At 45.3% G+C, this 25,077-nt stretch overlaps 1 protein-coding gene and 1 long non-coding RNA gene across 5 annotated transcripts in view; one reads left to right on the top strand and one right to left on the bottom strand.

The window, feature by feature from the left end:
• Nucleotides 1-4,248: 4,248 nt before the first annotated feature.
• LOC142759044 (uncharacterized) lies at nucleotides 4,249-14,827 on the bottom strand. 2 transcript variants are annotated; one of them, XR_012883050.1, is made up of 3 exons: nucleotides 14,687-14,827; nucleotides 6,031-6,120; nucleotides 4,249-4,695 (listed from the first exon to the last, which is right to left on the bottom strand). It is a non-coding gene; the product is annotated as an uncharacterized LOC142759044 (long non-coding RNA). The 2 variants fall into 2 exon arrangements; XR_012883048.1 differs by having other exon boundaries at nucleotides 4,249-4,665.
• The window catches only part of AFF1 (ALF transcription elongation factor 1), a 151,518-nt gene continuing 141,084 nt past the window's right edge, over nucleotides 14,644-25,077 (top strand). For 2 of the 3 annotated variants that reach the window (XM_075860861.1, XM_075860844.1), the window contains exon 1: nucleotides 14,645-15,070. In XM_075860861.1, the coding sequence (XP_075716976.1) occupies nucleotides 15,054-15,070 (17 nt within the window). In that variant the 5' untranslated portion in view covers nucleotides 14,645-15,053. Of the gene's footprint in view, nucleotides 15,071-25,077 lie in introns of all 3 variants that reach the window. The other variant, XM_075860853.1, reaches the window with a different exon arrangement.

Here is a 25,077-nt window from a genome sequence, read left to right as displayed (position 1 = left end):
TAACAACATATCAAAGATTTAAAAATCTGCTTTGTAAAATGTTTGCAGCATGTGGAAGAGATTTGTAAAATCTCATCTACTTGCCTTGTACTGTAATCCACTACGGACCTTACATGCGCATATCTGCAGCGATTCCGCCACATGTAAAATCACCCTAAGGCTGGGGCTACATGGTGACTTTGGCTGTAACACAAGTCAAACAGCCAAAGATCGCTATGTCCCATAGCCTAAACTGCAAGTAATGAAAGTCAATGTGATAACGTTGTGACCTGCAAGCAACTGTGACGTGACGGTTTGGATTTCTTGCAACTGTCATGTCGCGGCAACTTGGGTGTCGCAACACAACCACATTGACAACTAACGGAAAAGTTTGTTATTCACTAAGAAACTTTTCTGCGATCACATGACCGGAGAACACACTGATTGGTCTCCGGGTGAAAGCTCCGTGATAAAGCTGTCTATAGATAGCTGTATCACAGGGCTCTTTATAATCGGCATGTAAGCGCCAATGGGGGGAGTAATGTAATTGTTGTGACAGGTTGTCACAACGATCACATAACTGTACACCACGCTACTTGGTCTCCGGGTGAAGCTCCGTGATATCAGCTGTATAGAGACAGCTGTGTCACAGAGCTAAATGCCACGGGGGAGGTCTGGAACGTCCTTGCCGAGATAGGTGCAGGCCACCCAGGCGACTAGTCTATAGTATAGCATTATCTATTATAGTATAGTTGCAGGCCGCAACTGGTTAGTGAACTTTTAAAAAAGATGTATAATCAAAATAGAAATGGGATAAATAGGTTTTTACAAAGTGGGTACTAGTACTATGTAAATCAGTGGCGTAGCTATAGGGGTCGCAGCGATCGCAATTGCGACCGGGCCCAGAAGCCAGGGGGGCCCGCAGCCCCCCGCACCACATCAATGAAAAGTTACTATAGTAAATGGGGCCTATGTAATAAACTACACGGGCCCCTGTTAGTATAGTAACTGACAGTACTTACCCTCCTCTTCCTGGACCGCATCGAAGGTTCTGACGTCACAGCGCTGTGCGCTGCGCATAACGTCACGATGCTATGCGCTACGCACAGCATCCCGACACTTGATGGAGTGAGGACCTGCGGCCGAAGAGGAGGTAAGTTTCATTTTAGTGTCTTGCTTGATGGGTTGGGGTCAGACACCTGGGACCCCCGCTAATCAGCTGTTTTGAAGGGGTTGCAGCCGCTCGTACGAGCGCTACTTCCCCTTCATTCAGGTCACTTTCTCACACTGAATCGCCGACACGGACGTGTCAGCGATTCACAGTGTGAGCAAGTGAGGGAAATGAAGACGAAGCAGCACTCGTACGAGCTCTGCACCCCCTACAAGACAGCTGATTGGCGGGGCTCCCGGGAGTGGGACCCTGACCCATCAGCTATTGATGATCTATACTGAAGATAGGCCACCAATGTTTAGGGACTGGACAACCTTTAAAGCCTACCATGTGTTAGGCTTAGATACATGGCCCCAGCTTATAGTGCATAAGCATACTGTCTGCAGGACCCTGTATCTAAGCCTATATTAGGCTTAGATACAGGGTCCAACAAACAGTATCAAACATGCACATGGGCCCTGTATCTAGGGCCCTGTATCTAAGGCCCTGTATCTAAGACCCTGTTCACATCACCACTGCCCTTCCGTTGAGGGGTTCCGTCTGGTTAACCACTCAACGTAAAGGCAAACGGAAACCTTAGCTTCCGTTTGCATCACCATTGATCAATGGTGATGGAAACTTTGCTAATGGTTTCCGCTTGTCACCGTTGTGAACAGGTTCCGTTGTTTTGGCAGAATCAATAGCGCAGTCGACCCTGCCACAACGGTGACAAACGGAAATCTTTAGCAACATTTCCGTCACCATTGAGATCACTGGTGAGGGAAACTGAAGCAGAGGTTTCAGTTTGCCTTTCTGTTGATGTGAACAGGCCCTTACTAATGTTTTTTTTACAGGTTCGGTTGTTGGACTACGTCGGATTCGAGGACTACTTCGATGACGGCTTTTTTATTCTCAATAAAATGGTTAATGAGGGTTGTGTGGGGGTGTTTTATTTCAATAAATCTATTTTTTCTATGTCTTTGTATTTTTTTTTTAAACTTTATCGCTGCCAACTTACTAATGGCCACTGACAGATTGACAGCGTCCATTACTAAGGCGGAGCTTAGTGTTAACCGGTGAAAAGGCTAACACTAACCCCCATTGTTACCCCGGTACCCACCGCCACCAGGGGTGCCAGGAAGAGCCAGGTACGATCCAGTACCCAACCATCTGTAGTGATGGTCGGGCACTGGGGTGACCGCAGGCTGGTATTATTAGGCTGGTTTATTAGGCTGGTTCCTTCCCACCCTGGTAATGCTAGCCTGCTGCTGCTGTGTTGTATCTGGCTGGTTATGAAAAATGGAGGGGACCCCATGAAAAAAAAAATTTGTAAATAATTGGACAGCATGATGGGGGGGTTCCCCCATTTTTATAACCAGCCAGATACAACATAGCAGCAGCAGCAGCCGCCTAGCATTACCAGGGTGGGAAGGGTCACAGTTTTTGGCCTTTCCCAGCCTAATAATACCAGACTGTGTTCGCCCCAGTGCCCCTCTGTCACTACAGATGGTCGGGTACTAGATCATACCCGGCTCTTCCTGGTGGCGCTGGGTACCAGGGTAATAATGGGGATTAGTGTTAACCTCTTCATGTCTAACATTAAGTCCCCCCCTTAGTAATGGGCGTTGTGAATCAGCCAGCGACAATTACTAGGGCGGTAGTTATAAAGTTTAAACAAATACAAAGACATAGATAAAATATTTTATTGAAATAAAAATTCCACACAACCCTCGTTATCCATTTTATTGAGAATGAAAAAAACAGCAGTTATCGAAGTAGTCCTCGAATCTGAAGTAGTCCAACAACCGAACTTGTAAAAAAACAAACACACAAAAATAATTAGTATCACGTCAAAAAGGAAAATAATTATTATTCTTACCCTTCCTGGGTCCAGCTCTGAAGCTGCAATGTCAGAGCAGGGCCCTATATCTAATGCAATCATGTGTGATACTGTCTGCTGAGCCACTGTATCTAATCCTATCATGTGTGATACTGTCTGCTGGGCCCTATATCTAATCCTATCATGTGTGATACTGTCTGCTGAGCCACTGTATCTAATCCTATCATGTGTGATACTGTCTGCTGGGCCCTATATCTAATCCTATAATGTGTGATACTGTCAGTTGAGCTGTGTATCTAATCCTATCATGTGTGATACTATCTGTTGAGCCACTGTGTCTAATCCTATCATGTGTGATACTGTCTGCTGAGCCACTGTGTCTAATCCTATCATGTGTGATACTGTTTGTTGAGCCACTGTATCTAATCCTATAATGTCTGATACTGTCTGCTGCGCCGCTGTATCTAATCTTATCCATAGCTTTAGGGTCGTAGTACTATAGATATGCTGTCTCATATATCTATATATATAAATATATATATATATATATATATATATATATATATATATATATATGCACATATTCATACACGCACACTTTTTTTTGGGGGGGGGGGGCACATATGTATTGCGGCTATTCCCCCTGATGTTTTAAGTCCTTAGTGACGCCACTGGCTGCTAGTGCTGCATTGTTGAATCACTTAGGAGACCCAGCGATGCAGATGAAAGCTGCGGACCATCGGCCCTGAGAAGTTTTTTTTGGGGGGGGGGGGCCCAAGAAGAACCTTTGCTTCGGGGCCCATGAGCCTTTAGCTATGCCCCTGATGTAAATACCACAACTTCCTTACCACTTTAGCTTAAAATGATAAGAACAGGCATGTGCATACAATATTAACATAAAATTATTTTTCAGAGATGAAGCTTCTACAAAGAAAATAGCAACAATATTATTTCTATTAACATACCGTAGTTTAGACCTGGAAGATGTTTTCCTGCGGAAAATAAAATCATGTTGGGCTTCTGCATCTGTAAAGTGTTTTTTTATATGGTGCTGGGTACTTATCATTTAATCCTGAATAACTGAGCAAATATGTCATGTAATTTAGAGAACACTTTGTTGGTACATTTTGTGCTGCAATAACCGGACATGGACAGTGTTTGACCGTAGCTATAACAGAAATTCAATTATCAGTCACTCACTCAGCTTCTGAACCGCGAGTTATGGTTTAATACGGAAATACCCACATGTAATATGGGAACACATGCCTATTGTACACACTATTCTTTTAAACAGGGATCGCCAACATTACGGCTAACTGCAGCACTTTTTCTCTGCATCTGACATAAACAATCATCAAATATTCAGAGCACAGTGTTGTCACGAGTACAAGAGTTAAACAAAAAATATAGATACTACAGATGCTGTGTGTGTGTTACGTTTATCACCTGAGAAGTAAATCCTTGAGCCGCAATCGGTGTGTCGCTGGCTAAACTAAGTTGTAGAGTGTAAGGAATCTACCCGTTCTTTACCGTTAATGCCCGTAAGAAGGTATAGACTTTCCTGGTTGGATTCCAAGGTTGCGGTTCCCCGATTTGCAGCTATTATACTTCTAGGCTTTTCTAGGACAGTATCAAAGGCGAAGTCAGGAACATAGCCAAGGGTCATCACCAAGAGAACAGTCCGGATGCAACAAGCCTGAGGACGAGACACCGTCAGAGGACAGGCCTGGGTTTAAAACAAGAAATACAACTACAGGCACCAGGCGACAAATCCAAAGAAGCAAGACAGGAGCAGAATCGGGGAACAGGTCAGAGTCAGCAATACAAAATGCCATACAAAGGAAGATAGGCCAGATTTCACTTTAAATATGCTGCCAGGCCTGACGTCATTGGCTAGTTCCCGATCGCCTTCTTTATGCAGCTTTAAAAATAACCGTTGTCAGCAGCACATCTCCCCATGTAAACAGGGGGGGGGGGGGGACGTGCTGAGAAAAATATGCAAACTGTATGGGGACCAAACGATCGTATTAACATATTAATAATCGTTCATCTTCATACAATTTGCATCGGCCCATCTTAAAGAGCCTTTAAACGAGCGCCGATCGACTTGTTATATCATCGATTCTCACTTGTTATAGGCAGAAATCTGCCCGTGTTAACCCAGTTTAAGGGTATGTTCACACGGCCTATTTACGGACGTAATTCGGGCGTTTTTGCCCCGAATTACGTCCGAAAATAGCGCCTCAATAGCGCTGACAAACATCTGCCCATTGAAAGCAATGGGCAGACGTTTGTCTGTTCACACGAGGTGTAATTTACGCGCCGCTGTCAAAAGACGGCGCGTAAATAGACGCCCGCGCCAAAGAAGTGACCTGTCACTTCTTTGGCCGTAATTGGAGCCGTTATTCATTGACTCCAATGAATAGCAGCGCTAATTACGCCCGTAATGGACGCGGCGTTCAAGCGCCTGCACATGCCGTTACGGCTGATATTACAGGGATGTTTTCAGGCTGAAACATCCCCGTAATTTCAGCCGTTACGGACGCCCTCGTGTGAACATACCCTAACAGTGTGTATGTGTATGACATAGTGAAATTGAAGTCACACTGATGTGAGGCATGTTAATCTCTATACAACACTGCAGAATATGTTATCTAATGAGAAATATTGAAAACCACCTGCTTGTTCATAGAAATAAATGGTTCTGGTAGGTAAGTCATAGTCATTCTTTATTATATTTCATCAGTTTATGGAACACTCGTCTTCCTCCGGCATCATGCTTTCAGATGAAAAATATCATACAAAACATAACCAGAAAAGGTCAAATACATCTGGACACTTGGATACAAGTGCACAGACCTCCATTTGTGGATAAAAGTGTAGTTCCAGTGGTGTACATAGCACTGAAAAAAAAATTAGACCCCTTTCAAGTACTTTTAACCACACATGACTGGGGGTCCTAATGCCCCCATTCCAATTTCATGACTTGAGCACATTTTCTGCTTGCTTATTTATTAACATTGCCTGTGTGGGTTCTCACTACCGAGGGGGGACGACTGACCTGAAATTGGCCTCTTCTCTCCGGGTGCCCCCATAGTAGTCACATCGGCTGCCTCTAGGATACTCAAGAACTTGACAGTTCATAGTGGTCCTATAAATGTAAAACCCATTTGGATTACCTATTTACGGCTGCTAAAATAATCTATGAAACCTTAAAATGTTTACCTTAAATAATGTTATAAACCAGTCTGAAAAACAGTTGTCTGAACGTGAACCTCCCATAGAAACCTCACCTCATTTACTCTACCATTATCAAAACTGAAGAATATAATTTACAAAACCTCAATGCTCAACGTCAAGTCTCCAGGCTGGTTCTAAAATTCAAAGGATGTTGGTGTCCACAAATTTTAATTCCTTTTTTTATACACCGATGTTGCCCTATTTTATTTAGGAGCATGACCCTCAGTACCAGCCCTTATGGGTAGCAGTGCACAAAATTAACTGTTTTGTTCAACAGGGCCATATTATGATTGGTGGAGGCCCCATAGCTAAAAAATTGAGTGGGGGCACCCATCCCCCCTGATTCCCTATGGCAGCCACATATAGGAGAGGTGGCCGCACCTGTGCACGGCTCTCTCCACTGAAGTCTATGGGAGCTATGGAGACAGCCGAGGCAGTGGCGTAGCTATAGGGGTCGCAGCGGTCGCAGTTGCGACCGGGCCCCTAAGCCTGCGGTGCCCACGGGCCCCCATTGCCATACAGCATGCTTGTTATTAAATACATTGTATGTGTCGTGAAGCCGGCACTTCCTGGTTACGGTCACATGGTACACTTCGTGTACCATGTGACCGTGTTGTCACGTGACACGTCTTCCAGCCAGTGCAGTGGAAGAGTCGGTGCGGAGGACTCCAGGTGAGCTGCAGAGTCTGTATTGTAATGTGTTGTGTTGTATTGTGTTGTCTTGTAATGTAATGTATTGTAATGTGATGTGTTGCCTTGTAATGTATTGTCTTGTAATGTGTTGTGTTGTGTTGTCTTGTAATGTGTTGTACTGTGCTGTTTGCGTTGAAGAGGGGGGGCCCGTTAAATTACAGTCCCCCCTCCTCTCCACCGCAAACTGCACAATCCAACACAATACATTACAAACTGTGAGTCGCGTTTCCCTGGGGGGTCGTGTGAAGACCTCCAGGGGGTCGCAAATCACTCACCGAGGTCCAGGCTCCATTCAATGCTGGAGCAAGGGGCTGACGTCTCCTTGCTCCAGCATTCACTGTGCCCTGAGCGGCTCGACGCAGGCAGGCGGGATGTAGCGACATCATCGCGCCTGTCTGCGCCGAGTCACTCATAGCACACACCGGAGGAGGCGAAGGAACGGGGATAAGTAAGTAATTATGCTATTTTTCTATTATGCACATATGGGGGCATTATACTGTATAGGGGGCTGATATGTCATGGGGCTGATAAGATGGGGGAGCATTATACTGCATGGGGTGCTGATATGGCATGGGGCTGATAAGATGGGGAGCATTATACTGCATGGGGGGCTGATATGGCATGGGGGCTGATAAGATGGGGGAGCATTATACTGCATGGGGGCTGATATGTGGGAATTATACTGAATGGGGGGCTGATATGGGGGGCATTATACTGTAAGGGGAGCTCACATGGGGGGCATTATACTGTATGCGGAGATGATATGGGGGCATTATACTGTATGGGGAGCTGATATGGAGGCATTATACTGTATGGGAGCTGATATGGAGGGGCATTATACTGTATGGGGGGCTGATATGGAGGGGCATTATACTGTATGGGGAGCTGATATGGGGGCATTATACTGTATGGGGGCTGATATGGGGGGCACTATACTGTATGGGGAGCTGATATGGGGGGCATTATACTGTATGGGGGCTGATATGGGGGGCACTATACTATATGGGGAGCTCATATAAGGGGCATTATACTGTATGGGGAGCTGATATGGAGGGGCATTATACTGTATGGGGAGCTCATATGGGGGGCATTATACTGTATGGGGAGCTCATATGGGGGCATTATATTGTATAGGAAGCTCATATGTGGGGCATTATACTGTATGGGGGGCATTATACTGTATGGGGGCAGCTATGTGGGGCATTATACTCTGGGGGCTGATATGGAGAGCATTATACGGTATGGGGCTGTTATGGGGGGCATTATACTGTATGGGGCACTATACTGTGGGGGGCAGCTATGGGAGCATTATACTGTGTGGGGGCATTATACTATGGGGGCTGTTGGGCAAAGCGTCTGGGCATAGGCGCGCGCAGGGGTCTGATGATGGTGGTGTTCCGGAGGGATAGTGTGGCCCAAGCTGAATTCTTGCACCCAGGTCCATGAGCCTTTAGCTACGCCCCTGAGCCGAGGCAATGACTCCCTTGTATCTCCCCCTCCTTAGGGATCCGTTTTTATTAATGAATGGTGAGGATCATAGTGGTGAGAAATGTATGCACTACCCACAATACATAAATAGTGACTGCCACGGCCAGAACTAGAAAATACTGCCTCCCCTAGTTTTAAGGCCCCCCCCCCTTAAACATTTGGGACATGTTTAAATTTACTACAGAGCTTGCCTTTTAATGTAGTACCCTAGTTCATAAATACCTTCTAAAAGGGTAATTATTGAATTGAATAGATATATAAATATTAGAGAGGAAATCACCCTGGGGTGGTGGAGGCCCCCTAGGTTCCCGAGGTGGTGGCGGCCCTGGATCCACCCTATAATCCGGCCCTGATTGTGAAACATCTCCTGACAACAGGGTCAAGCTGGATTAATGTCACCCTTACGAACAGACGCATGCTGTAGCAACCCAAAAATGTGTTCGCAGCAGGTCCGGATTATCATTGGTGCTGTTAGAGCTCTGGGCCCCTGCTGTACCCTGGGGCCCTATTAACCATCTGCCAAGACCTCTCTATTCACTCTAGTGCCAATTTTATTTAAATAAACAGACAATACAGGGAAGAATTGACCCATATTGTGCTCTGCCCGCTGTGGCTGGCAGGAAGTGTGCTGCTGTGGCCAGGGATGACACACTGTACATTAGCTGAGGACATTATAGAGTAACCAGGAGAGGAGAGAAAAGAGCTCATGTGCTGCTGCAGCAGGGGGGAGTGGGGAGCAAATGCTGCTGAGGAGGGGGAATATGATTCTGACAGGTCAGGGAGTGAAAGTGCTGCTGCTGAGAGGAAAAAGGGAGAAGAAGAATGCAGGGGTGGGGTCAATGAGAAAATTGTGCATCTGTGGGGAGAGGGGTTGGATATGCTGCTGACAGTGCTGTGGGTTAGGGAATGGTGTGCTGCAGTAAGAGAAGATGGGGGAGGGAAGGGTTTGCTTTTATAAGGATGAAGAATGATGTGCTCCTGGATGAATGTGATGCTGACAGGGTACTGATAATATGTTCTTCTGTGCGATTAGATTCTGGGGCCCTTTAAGGCCCTGGAACTGGTAGTGACAACACAGGCGATGATGTCACAGCTGGGGACGTGTTGGTTGGTGAAATCTCAAGCTGTGCTGGCCCTATAAATTGAGCTATGGGGTCCGCAGCTGCCAGACAGCCATGGTGGCTGCAATTGGGTGAAGGTGTGGCCCATGCTGGAAGCCTGGTGTTCCCCTTAGAGAATCCATAGCTGGTGCTGACCTCACAGTTGATGTAATCGGAATAGTAAGGCCTGGCTGTGGACCTGGTTGGTCCACAGCAGGGCACCAGTGCATGTATGTAATGAAGTCATAATGGACAATTACTGTGACCATACCTGCATCCACTTTATGGCTCCAAAAATAGTGGTGACATCACAGAGGATGAATATATTTCAGACCCAATGGCCGGGTTCCCACAGGTAGGATACGCTGCATAAAAATCACGTAGCGTATCCGACCTGGAACCCGCAGCACCTTCCGTCCGAAAAATTGCACCACATTGTGGTGCGGTTTTTCAGACTGAATTTCTGCTGCGTAAAAAAGCACTCATACTTACCCCCTCCCTTCTTTGACATCTGCTCCGGCCTTGTACGATGACGCTTGATAAAAAAACAAAACCGTTGATACTTAACCCCTCCCTCTTCTCTGCGCGTAGTCCGCCTCCTACGATGATGTTGCAGGCCATGTGACGCTGCAGCCTTTGATTGGCTGCAGCAGCCTCATGGGATGAAACGTCATCCCAGGAGGTCGGATTGCAGGAAGAAGGAGGGCTTTCTGGGTAAGTATGATTATTTTTTTCCAGAGTTGCGATTTTTGCAGCGTATCCGCTGCGATTACACCGCAAAAGTCGCAACACTTGACTTTCTGTAGCGGGTTTTCCATCCCCATTGAATTCCTGCAACAGAAATTCAACAAAAAACGCAACATAAATTGACATGCTGTTGAATTAAATTCCGCACCGCAGGTCAATTTATTAACTTTTACGCTGCGTTTGTTTTCCGCAGCGTGGGCATGAGATTTACTAAATCTCATCCAATTTGCTGCTACTGTAAATGCTGCGGAATTTGTGCACACATTTCTGATGCGGAAATTCTGCAGCATTTACGCTAGCTTGGGCTAATAAATTGAGTGCCAGGACTTGTTGCTCCCAAATCCTGGAGAAAGGATAGCAGGTGATGACACCGCAGGCATGACATCACAGAAGCCAATATCACTGCCTCGGTAATGTCACCTCCAATGGCAGATTATCATATGGGCTGTTCGGGCGGCCGGTGGGGCCCGAGGCTCCCAGGGGGCCCATGGCCGCCCGAACCGCACATAATCTTAAAAAACTATGCAGCGCTCTAGTGCTACTAGCTGCCGCTGTGGCCCGCGCTGGTCCCGCTTCCAACTGAAGCTGCGTCCGCAGGACACAAATAATTAATTGGGTTTAATTGGGTTAACCCACTGTGCCGTGAGCGGCTCGGCGCAGGCAGGCGCGATGTAGTGACGCGCCTGTCTGCACCGAGTCACTCACGGGACAGTGCAGAGGAGAAGCATCCCCCACCGTCGTGGAAACGGGGATAGGTAAGTAATTATGTTATTTTTTTTATTAGGTACGTACATATGGGGGCATTATACTGTATAGGACAGCTAAGGGGAACATTATACTGTGTAGAGGCAGCTATGGGGGCATTATACTGTATAAGACAGCTAAGGAGAATGTTATACTGTGTAGAGGCAGCTATGGAGGGCATTATACTGTATAGGACAGCTGTGGGGGCATTATACTGTATAAGACAGCTAAGGGGAACATTATACTGTGTAGAGGCAGCTATGGAGGGCATTATACTGTATAGGACAGCTGTGGGGGCATTATACTGTGTGGAGGAAGCTATGGGGGCATTATACTGTGTGGGGGCAGCTACGGGGGCATTATACTGTGTAGAGGCAGCTATGGGGGCATTATACTATGGGGCAGCTATGGGGGCATTATACTGTGTAGAGGCAGCTATGGAAGGCATTATACTGTGTAGAGGCAGATATGGAGGGCATTATACTGTGTAGAGGCAGCTATGGAGGGCATTATACTATGTGTCAGCTATGGGGGCATTATACTGTGTGGGGGCAGCTATGGGGGCATTATACTGTGTAGCAGCTATGGAGAGCATTATACTGTGTAGCAGCTATGGAGGGCATTATACTGTGTAGATGCAGCTATGGAAGCCATTATACTGTGTAGAGGCAGCTATGGGGGCATTATACTATGTAGGACAGCTAAGGGGAACATTATACTGTGTAGAGGCAGCTATGGAGGGCATTATACTGTGTAGAGGCAGCTATGGGGGCATTATACTGTGTAGAGGCAGCTATGGAGGGCATTATACTATGTAGGACAGCTAAGGGGAACGTTATACTGTGTAGAGGCAGCTATGGAGGGCATTATACTGTGTAGAGGCAGCTATGGGGGCATTATACTGTGTAGCAGCTATGGAGGGCATTATACTATGTGGCAGCTATGGGGGCATTATGCTGTGTAGAGGCAGCTATGGAGGGCATTATACTATGTAGGACAGCTAAGGGGAACATTATACTGTGTAGAGGCAGCTATGGAGGGCATTATACTGTGTAGAGGCAGCTATGGGGGCATTATACTGTGTAGCAGCTATGGAGGGCATTATACTATGTGGCAGCTATGGGGGCATTATGCTGTGTAGAGGCAGCTATGGGGACATTATACTGTGTAGAGGCAGCTATGGAGGGCATTATACTGTGTAGAGGCAGCTATGGGGGCAATATACTGTGTAGAGGCAGCTATGGAGGGCATTATACTGTGTAGAGGCAGCTATGGGGGCATTATACTGTGTAGAGGCAGCTATGGGGGCATTATACTGTGTAGAGGCAGCTATGGAGGGCATTATACTGTGTAGAGGCAGCTATGGAGGGCATTATACTGTGTAGAGGCAGCTATGGAGGGCATTATACTGTGTAGAGGCCGCTATGGGGGCATTATACTGTGTAGAGGCAGCTATGGAGGGCATTATACTGTATAGGACAGCTGTGGGGGCATTATACTGTGTAGAGGCAGCTATGGAGGGCATTATACTGTGTAGAGGCAGCTATGGGGGCATTATACTGTATAGGACAGCTAAGGGGAACATTATACTGTGTAGAGGCAGCTATGGAGGGCATTATACTGTGTAGAGGCAGCTATGGAGGGCATTATACTGTGTAGAAGCAGCTATGGAGGGCATTATACTGTGTAGAGGCAGCTATGGGGGCATTATACTGTGTAGGACAGCTAAGGGGAACATTATACTGTGTAGAGGCAGCTATGGAGGGCATTATACTGTATGGGGCATCTATGGGGGACATTATACTGAGCAATTACAAGAGCTGCAGGTCCAAGGGAGGAGGCGCTGTGTAGCACTATATACAAGGGGGGTGGCACTATATACAAGGGGGATTGCTGTATAGCACTATATAGAAGGGGGAGCACTGTGTATCACTATATCTAAGGGGGATTGCTGTGTAGCACTATATACAAGAGGGGGAGGGCTATGTGACGCTATTTACAGAGGGGGAGGGCTGTGTAGCGCTATTTACAGGGGTCAGTGTGTAGCGCTATCTACAGTGGGCTGTTTGTGGCTCTATCTACAGGGGTCTGTGTGTAGCGCTATCTACAGGGGTCTGTGTGTAGCGCTATCTACAGGGGGCTGTGTGTAGCGCTATCTACAGGGGCTGTGTGTAGCGCTATCTACAGGGGGCTGTGTGTGGCTCTATCTACAGGGGTCTGTGTGTAGCGCTATCTACAGGGGGTTGTGTGTGGTGCTATATACAGGGGCTGTGTGTATGTGGTGCTTTACTCTACAGTGTTTGACACAATTATATTCAGGGGCGCAGTCTATGGTGCTATAATATTTAGGGGCCCAGCGTTTGGTACTATTTTATTCAGGGACGCAGTGTTTGGTGCTATCATATTTAGGGGCACAGCGTGTGGCACGATGATAATTTTATCTTTGTTTATAGGTGTGGAAATGTTGGAAAAGTGAGGAGCCAAAGACATCTGAGTGCCAAATTGTGCAGAAATGAGTCATGGCCGGGAAAAGTCGTCATGAATTCTGCACCGGATGGAGAAGAAAAGAGGAAAAAAACTACGTCGTCACCTGTGAGTCACTAGATTTATAGACAATCTGTCATTTCTCCTGACATGTTTATTATAGGAAATCCTTGTATTTCACGAAAAGTCTTTGTGCAGTCCAGGACTGATAGACAAATAAGTGTTACTATTCCCCTTGTCAGGAGAATGTGTCCCTACACGGTGCGATACTGTCAGCGATGGTTGGAGACTGTCAGTATGTAGGGACACTGCCTTTTGACAAGGGGAGTAGTAACACCCATTTGTTAATGTCTGGACAAAAAGCAAGTGTTAATAATAGTTACAGGGCGGCGGTAGAGAAGGGGGGCCCAACTTTGGGTAACAGCCCAGGGCCTATGGCCTACTTAATCCGCCACTGGTCACCACTGATAATACAAAATAAGCAGAAAAGACATCAGCATCCCATCCAGAGTGATATATTGGGCCAACCCAGAGGCCAAGTAGCAACATTTCCGCTGACGCCTTTTTTTTTTTATATATAAACATCTTTGATGATTAAAAACCGGACAATATCCCTATTATAATATAACACAAGCTTACTAGAGCGCAGGACAGGATGTGTTATCATAGGGACACCAGAACAGAGAAGCTGGGTCGGATGGACTCTGACCACTGTGACCCCTGCTCGCTCTGCTTTCTCTGAAGGCTGCATGGTTGGACAGAGGTTTGGGAGATAGATTTAGGTATAGCTGACGTGCAGCAGCGGGTTCATCCTGGCATAAAAGGCAAATGTAAGAAATGTGATACACTGCCAGCCCCTATCTGCCCTTGAGGCAATCTGTGTGGTAATGATAAAGCTGCCCCTATGTGTATAATCAGCACAGATCTGTACAATTGCCAGGCTATTGGACTATTGGCAGCGCCTGGCAACCTCACCCACACAACTCTCCAATGCATTACACCTCAGTGTAGCTATTCCCCAACCAACTGAGCACAGCCCTCTCCAGCTGTGAGCAAAGCTCCTCTATTATTGGTCAGATTCGCCTTCTGCACCCGCCCCTCAGCTTCCATCTTGTCCAATCACAACACGATTCCATTTACAACGCTACACCATATGTTACTGAAGAACCGACACCACTTTCTGACAGAAAACCGCTAACCACCACTGCCAACTCCACTTACATATTATTAGGTTCACTTATTTTATTCCGGTCACCTCATCTATGTCAGTCACCCCGTGAACGAGGCGGTTTACGCCAAATAGGGGCGGGAATAAAGAGTCTCCACCATTCCCTAGTTATCACGCCCCATCGCGTGTGGGCGTGTCGGATAGCGTTTGGTGGGCGGGGTTCGGGGGAGACGAGCGCTGCCGCAGGGAGAGACGCGCAAATACACGGAGGCTGGGGTAGTACTGGACTCGCAGACAGCTACAATAATGTGACTGACCGGAGGAGCCGTGCGAGCGGGCACTATCAGTTTTAGCCGTCGCCTGGAAGGGACATAGGAAACACCTCATGGACACTGGACGCCTGGTGTGAGAAACTTCGCTATGGCTGCCCAGTCCAGGTATGGGGCTAATGTTATTTGCAGTGTCAGACTGTCTACGTCACGTTTAGCCTGTAATAAGGAACGTTTATTCCATAGAACTGGGCATTTCCCAGCGACGTTACTTCTAGTGAGCGGTCAGAAGTGGCTGCCTCTTCTCTCTGTATTTTTTTAAATGGGCGGGGGTCGCTAGAAGGAGGTATATTTATTGCCTCTTGTGTATAATACTTGTCCCTTCGAGCTTTATACTGTCATATATGACAAGTAGTTGGTTAGATTATAATGGACAAGTGTCTGTGAGCGTCTTCATACAAAGGTGAATATAGGGGGGCGAGGGGGGGGGGGCCTAATCATTAACCACTTACCTGCTGGTTGGGTAACTGCTGGGACTTCAACCAGCGGCTGTTAAAGTTCGCAAGCATTCTGTTTAGTAAACCTAATTCACCGCGGTTTGTGTATAGTGTGAACAATGCCAATGTTGGTGTTCTGTTAATCATCGGTTATTTCTAGAATTTGACCACTTTACATTCAGTACAGGCTTTGACTTGTTATAAACATATTATCGGTCGTTTGACTGTTTTTGTTTCCGGAAGACTTTTTACTTTTCGCCAACTATTAAAGTGACCGTAAAGTTTAGAACCAATCCCCCCTACGTTACCATCTGACTCCTAAGTGCCATATTGCTCTGTCAAGAGGATCCGGTCCAGAAAACAGGCAGTGACTGAAAGTTTTGTCTAAAGCTCACTATTTGCCAATGTCGAGAAGCGCATACCCTATGGGAACCAAATATCTTACTTTTTTCCATTTTGGAAATGGAATAAATACATCAATTGTACAGAATTCTACCATTTTGTGGCCTGTACAACCACCTAAACCTAAAACGGAGTGAATTCTAGAAATATTTATATATTTTATTTATGATAACTTTTCCCACAACTTCCCCACTGGTGTAAATAGTATGAGCGTGTAGATTTAATGGTGTGAAGTTAAAGGCGCCGCGACAGCTGGGAGTGCGCCGGTCACTCGCTGTGCTCCTGACTCTGTATTTCCAGGCTGTGCTGAGTGAGAGGTTTGCTGACCCGGCAATTACCTATTTGCTGCCTTTTATAGAGCCAGCCGCTCTCAGCCTTTTCTAATGTCACTGGTGACCTCCCCTCCCCCTATCCAATGACCTAGAAACTTTAATGGCCAGTTGAGGTTACCAGAAAACTTAGACAGATGGCATATTGGTCAGTCATGCAGCTTGGGCCTATCATATTGTGACAAAAACGGAAAACAAAATTGTAGCTTACAAAGCAATTCCAGGAGGCTTTCTAGATTGTGGCTAGAGAAACAGCATTTACATAAAAGGGGTTTGCTTTTGTTTTTTGTTTTTAACAAAAAAGTGCACACTTTGTGTCTAGTATTGCAGCATATATATATATATATATATACACACAGGTCCTTCTCAATGATTTAGAATAGAATCAAAAAGTTTATTTTAGTAACTCCATTCAAAAAGTGAAGCTCCTATATTATATAGATTCATTACACACAGAGTGATCTATTTCCAGCAGTTTTTTCTTTTAATATTGATGATTATGGCTAGTAATGAAAACCCAAAATGTTGTGTCTCAGAAAATTAGAATATTATATATGAGCCCAATTCCCAAAATGATTTTTAATACCGAAATGTTGGCCTACTGAAAAGTATGTCCAGTATATGCCCTCAATACTTGGTCGGGGCTCCTCTTGCATGAATTACTGCATCAATGTGGCGTGGCATGGAGGCGATCAGCCGGTGGCACTGCTGAGGTGTTATCAATGCGGCGTGGCATGGAGGCGATCAGCCTGTGGCACTGCTGAGGTGTTATGGAAGCCCAGGTTGCGTTGATAGCGGCCTTCAGCTCGTCGGCGTTGTCTCTGGACTTGATATAACACAGTGGAACAACACTGTTGTCCAGTGTCCAAAGTCCTGTTTTCAGATGAAATTTTGCATTTCATTGGGAAATCTCGGTCCCAGAATCTGGAGGAAGAGTGGAGGGGCAGCAATACAAGTTGCTTGCGGTCCAGTGTGAAGTTTCCACAGTCAGTGATGGTTGGTGGCCATGTCATCTGCTGGTGTTGGTCCACTGTGTCATATCAAGTCCAGAGTCAGCGCAGCGTCTAGCAGGAAATTTTCGAGCACTTCATGCTTCCCTCTGCTGACAAGCTTTATGGAGATGCTGATTTCATTTTCCAGCAGGACTTGGCACCTGCCCACACTGCCAGAAGCACCAATACCTGGTTTAATAACCACAGTATCACGGTGCTTGATTGGCCAGCAAACTCGCCTGACCTAAACCCCATAGAGAATCTATGGAGTATTGTCAAGAGGAAGATGAGACTCCAGACCCAACACAGCAGACGAGCTGAAGGCCGCTATCAACGCAACCTGGGCTTCCATAACACCTCAGCTGTGCCACAGGCTGATCACCTCCATGCCACGCCACATTGATAACACCTCAGCAGTGCCACAGGCTGATCGCCTCCATGCCATGCCGCATTGATAACACCTCAGCAGTGCCACAGGCTGATTGCCTCCATGCCACGCTGCATTGATGCAGTAATTCATGCAAGAGGAGCCCCGACCAAGTATTGAGGGCATATACTGGACATACTTTTCAGTAGGCCAACCTTTCGGTATTAAAAAAAAAAAACTTTTGAAATTGTGCTTATATAATCTAGTTTTCTGAGACACAAAATTTTGGGTCTTCCTTAACTGTTCTCCATAAAAACGCAGCGAAATACGCTTTCTCTGCCTCCCATTGATGTCAATGGGAGGTCAGAGATGTAAACACCCGACAATAGGGCATGTCGCTTCTTTTTCCCGCGAGACAGTTTTTCCGCTCATGGGGGAAAAAACCGCCTCCCATTGAAATCAATGGGAGGCGTTTTTTGACGCGTTTTCCGACACGGTTTCCACGTCAAAAAACGCGTCAAAATTGTGTGAACTGGCCCTTAACAATAAACTTCTGAAAATACGGAGCTGTTTTCAGAAAAAACAGCCTCTGATTTTCAGGCGTTTTTTGAAGCTGAAAATGAAGCTTCTTTTAATTTGGAGCTTCTTTTGAGGCCTCAAGAAGTGACATTCTACTTCTTTTTACGTAGCGTCTTTTTATGCTCCATTTTTTTGCAGTGACATCTTTCAGCAGAATAATGGCCTCTGGCGAGTAAATATACTCAGTGGATTTCACCCTATATTACTCTTCAAAGTGGATAAGATCTATGCAGAACACCAGTACTACAGTGACCAGATTATGGAAGACTAACTTTTTATATAATGAAGCATATTAAGGCCCAGTTTACATCTGCGTTCGGGCTTCCATTGTTCTGCTCTAGCAGAGGAGCAGAACGGTGAAAATGCCAGAATCGCAGGCTATGTTAAATAACGTGGACAACCGGTGCCCGACGGAACCCATTGACTTTGATGCTTTCCGTCGAGGGAGGTCTGTGGATTTACAACAAACAATAGTGCAGCATGCTGCGCTATTGTTTCCTGTGTTTTTGGTGGAATGTGTGACGGAGGCTCCAATGCAGATGTGAACAGGCCCTAGTGTGTGTGTGTGTGTATTCTCCAGAATAGGATTTACTTGCGCTTGTTTCTGTAATGCCAATGGGAATGAATAGAGAGCCATTCATTCTCCGCCTGGGTACAACAACTTTCTTTGGCGGGCAAGGCACAGCTGGGATCTACTCTATCAGACATTTGACATATCCTGTGGATATACTGTAAATGTTTAAGTTAAGAATACCCCTTTAAGAGTCTGTCAACTTTGTTAAAACCCCTTTTATTTTCTTTAGTAGCTTCCATAAGTGGTTGTACACTTTGGAAATGCAGTATCGGTTACGCCAAAAAAACACTGAAATGTCTGAAAATCTAACTTACTGTGAGATTATAATGATCGTATAAAGTGCCTAGATAAACCTGGCATGTTCATTAGATGGACATTTAATTCATCGCGGTCTTGCGTTTCTTATGCAAATTCGATTATACAAGCAGATGTCCGTGAATTACCATTTACATTCAATAACATGATAAACGAGAAGTCATTTCTATGTAGAACAAGCAATGTCCATGCTAAGTAAGCCACAATTATCATTGATAACCAATATTTGTAGTGTTCATTTACTTATTATTATTACTATGTTAGCTAAGGCCTCATGCACATGGATGGCTTCCGTGTGCATTACGTTGTTTCACGGACCAAATCAATGAAAGGCCGAGACTGTTCCGTCAAAAATGGACAGGAGTAGGACCTGTCCTATTTTTGACGGAACGGCCACACGGTTCCACTAAAACAAAAGTGTGCATGGCCCCATTGAAATGAATGTCAGGATGCGATCAGTTTAAAAAAAACAGCACCCTGAAGAAAAAAAACTGAAGTGGGCATGAGGCCTTAAAGAGGCTCTGTCACCACATTATACGTGGCCTATATTGTACATGATGTGATCGGCGCTGTAATGTAGATTACAGCAGTGTTTTTTATTTAGAAAAACAATCATTTTTGATGGAGTTATGACCTATATTAGTTTTATGCTAATGAGGTTCTCAATGGACAACTGGGCGTGTTTTACTTCTTGACCAAGTGGGCGTTGTGGAGAGAAGTGTATGACGCTGACCAATCCGTGACCAATCAGCGTCATACACTTCTCCCCATTTATTTACTCTGCAGATGGCGATATAGCTATATCGCTATGTGCAGCCACATACACTAACATTACTGCAGTGTCCTGACAATGAATAGTAATTGCCTCCAGCCAGGATGGGATGTGTAGTCAGAATCCTGACCATTTCTCTGCATGTCTCTGTGATTTACAGCACAGCGGGCGTAGTCTCGCGAGATTACGCTGTGCTGTAAATCACAGAGAAGTGGTCAGGATTCTGAATACACATCACGTCCTGGCTGGAGGTAATGTCTATTCATTGTCAGGACACTGCAGTAATGTTATAGTGTGTTTATGTGGCTGCTCATAGCGATATCGCTATGTGCAGTGTAAATGAATGAAGAGAAGTGTATGACGCTGATTGGTCAGCGTCATACACTCCTCTCCAACGCCCACTTGGCCAAAAAGTAAAACTCGCCCAGTTGTACATTGAGAAGCTAATATAGGTCATAACTCTGTCAAAAATGATCGTTTTTCTAAATAAAAAACACTGCTGTAATCTACATTACAGCGCCGCTCACATTATGTACAATATAAGCCACTTATATTTTAACCTATTGATTGTAAATGGACTTTATGGAAGCTAATGTCATCAACTGAAAATGGTTTACATTTAGGCCTCATGCCCACTTCAGTTCTTTTCTTCAGGGTGCTGTCTGTTCTTTTTAACTGATCGCACACTGACCCATTCATTTCTGTGGGGCCATGCACACGTCCATTGTTTTGATAGTTCAGTTTGTCCGTTCCGTCAAAAGTAGTGCATCTTCTACCTTTGTCCGTTCAGTGACAGTGGGGCCCACTGAAGTCTATGGGTTCGTAAAAATAAAAAAAACGGAAGGCATCCGTGTGCTGTCCGTTGTTCCCCAATTCGTTGCTAAGCAATGGCAGGGCGTGCCAAAGTTCCCCTGCGTTCAACACTCAAGATGGATTTTAACGGACCATTTAAAACGGAAGACAAAAGGAAGCACAACATCCGTTTAAAACGGGACGGACGTGGAGTGACAACGGAAACCACACGGATGTCACAACGGACACACGGATCCGTTTTAAACGGACGTGAAAACGGTGAAGGATGTGTGCATGAGGCCTTAATTTGTATAATTGTTGGATAGGATTGTAACAGATGAAGCTAAAAATCGTAGCGTGGTATACCAATCCTATTTGAGTACAACTCAGGGACTTCTATTTCCTGTTTGGTTTAATGGAAAAATACTCTTCAATGTGTACCTCTTTTATTAACTCGTTAATAATTTCGCGTATTTTTCATTAGTGGGAACATGAGTGTAACTTTTATGTCCGTATGTATCTGGTCTTGCAGTTTGTGTTTGTTCAAGTGAATTTTTCGCAGAATCAGTGTAATTTAGCCATCAGAAATGCAGATATCTTTGAGCTAAAAGTTGAAGCACTCCTTCATTCTTGCAAAAATCTCTCAATTCTAAATTCTGTAATAGAGCAGCTAAAACCCCTGTCAATAAGCTGGAAGCACTGGGTAAGGCTTTGTTCACACCTGCGTTGGGGTCCCGTTATGACGTTACGTCGGAGCTTTCCGTCCGAACGGGACCCTGAACAGACACAAACGGAAACCGTGTCCATCACTATTGATTTCAATGGTGACTGATCTGGTGCTCATGGTTTTCGTTTGCCTCTGTTGTGCAATGGAATTGTGTGCGGAGATTCCGCAGCATTTACAGTACCAGCAAAGTGGATAAGATTTTGTAAATCTCATGCCCACGTTGCGGGAAAAAAAAAGGCAGCGTGAACCTTAATTGACCAGCGGTGCAGAGTTTTATTTCACAGCATGTCGGTTTATGCTGCGTTTTTGTTTTTCTGTTGCGGATTTTCCCCATTGAATTCAATTGGGATGCAAAACCCGCAACAGAAAGTCAAGTGTTGCGGCTTTTGCGGCGTTATCGCCACAAGAAAATCACTTACCCAGAACGCTCTCCTTCCTGCAGTCCGGCCTCCTGGGATGACGTTTCATCCCATGTGAGCGCTGCAGCCAATAACAGGCTGCAGCGTCACGTGGCCTGCAACGTCCTCGCAGGAGGCCGGACTATGCGTAGAGAAGAGGGAGGGGATAAGTATCGACTTCTTTGTTTTTTATCAAGCGCTGCTTTCCGCAGTGGAATTTCCATCCGAAAATTTTTTATTTATTTTTTTCAGACGGAATCTGCTGCGGGTTCCAGGTCTAATACGCTGCACGGTTTTTACACAGCGTATCCGACCCGTGGGAACCCGGCCTAAGGGTCGTTCTGCACCCAGGTGTAGAATGAATGGAGAAGTGGCTCTCTACATAGGAGTTCTGGAAACAATTGAGCAAGCGTGCTTGGGTGTTTCTATAACTCCCATAGTATTACCAGAGCTGGGACCTGCATTTATGTTCTGTATATATGCCATAAAAGTCTAGGATGGGAATAACCCTTTAGGGCTCGTCCACACGTAGAGGAAGTGCTGCGTGTTTTCCCGTCCACAATTGCTGATGGAAAATACGCAGCAGAATACAGTAGCCGCAAAGTGGGCGAGATTTTTCGGACTGCAGCATGTCAATTCCTGCTGTGGAAAGTGGACAGAATTTCTCTGTTTTTCATAGATTTCACCATCTCCTAGCGTTGAGAAAAACGCAGCAAAATACGCACCATTTTCTGCAGTCAAAACCACAGGAAATGGTGCGTTTTTGCCGCAGCGGATAGTGCTGCTTTCAACAGAATTGCTGCAGAAATTCGCTGTACGTACACAGTGGGCAGTCCTCCACTGGTTAAAGGAACACTTTAGAAGCAAATAACATTGAATTCCTACCTCCTTGCCAATATCAGGCATCAAGTTTAGGGTCTTGTAACTGACAATCTAATGACTATGGCAAAGGATCCTGACAAAATCCGCAGGATAAACTGACAAATATCAAGTGTCTATGGACAGCTTAAGATAGATTTACATGCTGAAGGCAGTCATTTGTTAGGCTAGGAGAGCATTCATGAGTTTGCATCCTATATATAGGAGAAGGTATATAATCTCCCTGTAGCTGCACATCATATAAGGTGCTTTATACACTGTAACAGAGTAGGTCAAAGACCATGTTGCCAGACAGAGCGTATTGAAAGAATCCGTTGTGAAATCTTCTTTGTTTGTTACCCGTGTAATTTACTAGGATCTCATCACCTCTAAAAACTCTGGCCGTGGCTTTTTTTTTGCAAAAATTACTTGCATTTCATCTTTTTATCTGGTTATACAGAGCCTTGCTTCAAATATGTTTATAAACCTCATAGTAAAGTTAGTTTTACATAAGGCAGATATTGCCCGTGTTTACCGCTTTTAAAACTAGCTCCAATTGACAATACAGCTTGTCGATCGGTGATCGTTTCTCCCTTTAAATGGAGCAATGATCACTTCGTATAGAGACGAAGTATCGTTATTATGATCGCCTGTCCCCATGCATTTGCATAATGTCTGCAGCACATCTCCCTGTTTACACGGTGAGATGTGCTGCCAACTAGCAAGATCAGCTGATGAATAAGCGTTTTGCTCATTCATAGGCTGATCTTTTCCCTGTTTACAAAGGGCAATAATCTGGAAAGAGCGTTCGTATGAATGCTCGTCACCCAATCATTGGTCCGTGTAAAACTTGATTCTCCACTTTCATGTGTGTTTACCACTGAAGAGTGATGTCCCACAATGGACAGATATGGACATTAACATGCAACTTCATCTTCTTTCTTAGCACTGTAAAAAAATTTGAGCAGATTGTATCCAGTGATGTCAAAGTATTTGCCCCTTCCCAATTTCTTCTATTTTTTCATACTTGAATGTTTCAGATTTTGATAAAGCCCTTTTACACGTAACAACGATAGTTCATACGAACGCTTGTTCCCAATCATTGCCCTGTGTAAACAAGGCAAAGATCAGCTGATGAATGAGCAAACGCTCATTCATCAGATGAGCGCAACTTTTATGCGGTTAAAAAAAATGGTTACTAGTCGGCAACCCATCTCCCTGTGTACACAAGGAGATGTGCTGTCGACATCATTCAAATGCATGGGGATGAGTGATCGCAGTAACAATCGTTCATCCCCATACTAGACTATCACTGCTCAGCCACTGCTAATGCTCTGGAACGCCGCGAACCACAGTGAGAGCCATTATCCACAAATGGAGAAAACTTGGGACAGCGGTGAACCTTCCCAGGAGTGGCTGGTTTACCAAAATATCACCTAAGGCTTCATGCACACGACTGTATTTTTTTCCCACCCGTAAATACGGGTCCGGTGTCACACGTATTCGACCCGTTTTGCACCAGTATTTACCCCCTGAGGAAGCGACCAAAAACAGCGAAACGCGCGTTGTGGTTTCTCTGTGGACCGTTCAGCACGGACGTGTATTGACACGCTCTACTTCTTTTGGAATGGGTAAGACTGCATTACTAAAACTGCTCACTATCTACTTACTGATTGTCCCTATGTGACTCTCTCGTGATCTGGTAATATCCACTATACTTACACAATTGAGAGGTCACTGGATTATCAGTATATAATCCACTTGGATAAGATACACTATATATTGAATTGTGTGGGTAGCATATATGGTTTTGCACTATATACCACTTCATTTCGTCACGTAATATTTCCCTGTGCTGAATGACGTACCACAGTATTAGTACTAGAGTCTTCTTATGATGTGTTTTTAAATGTATGTTATTTTCCACCAATAAAATTGATATATTCTTATATACTCAAACTATATGCTCTTTCTTTTCTTCGGTATGGTTCTATAATCATGGAGCAGTCTATCTGATACATTATGGGGGGAAGTTGGTCTCTTAAACTTTACCTAGCCTGTAACCAATATGCGCTTGGAGTCTATTTACCGACCCGTGCCCGTAAATACGGTTCCGGTGTCACCAGTATTCCACCCGTATTTACGGGCACGTTTTCGATGCAAAATTGCACTGCACTAATCAGCAGCCCCTTCTCTCTATCAGTGCAGGATAGAGAGAAGGGGCATCCCTTTCCGAGGTAAAAGTAAAAGAAATTCATACTTACCCGGCCGTTGTCTTGGTGACGCGTCCCTCTCGACATCCAGCCCGACATCCCTGGATGACGCGGCAGTCCATGTGACCGCTGCAGCATGTGATTGGCCTGTAATTGGCTGCAGCGGTCATATGGGCTGAAACGTCATCCAGGGGTGTCGGACCGGATGTCTAGAGGGACGCGTCACCAAGGCAACGGCCGGGAAACCGGACTGGAGGAAGCAGGAAGTTCTCGGTAAGTATGAACGTGTTTTTTTTTTGTTTTTTTTTTTTACAGGTTGATCTATATTCTGATCGGAATTCACTGTCCATGGTGCTGAAA

The sequence above is a fragment of the Rhinoderma darwinii genome, chromosome 1 (assembly GCF_050947455.1).
Source record: "Rhinoderma darwinii isolate aRhiDar2 chromosome 1, aRhiDar2.hap1, whole genome shotgun sequence".
Taxonomy (NCBI): Eukaryota; Metazoa; Chordata; class Amphibia; order Anura; family Rhinodermatidae; genus Rhinoderma; species Rhinoderma darwinii.
Note: the sequence above shows the minus strand (reverse complement) of the source record. Positions and strands in the feature narration are given on the sequence as shown.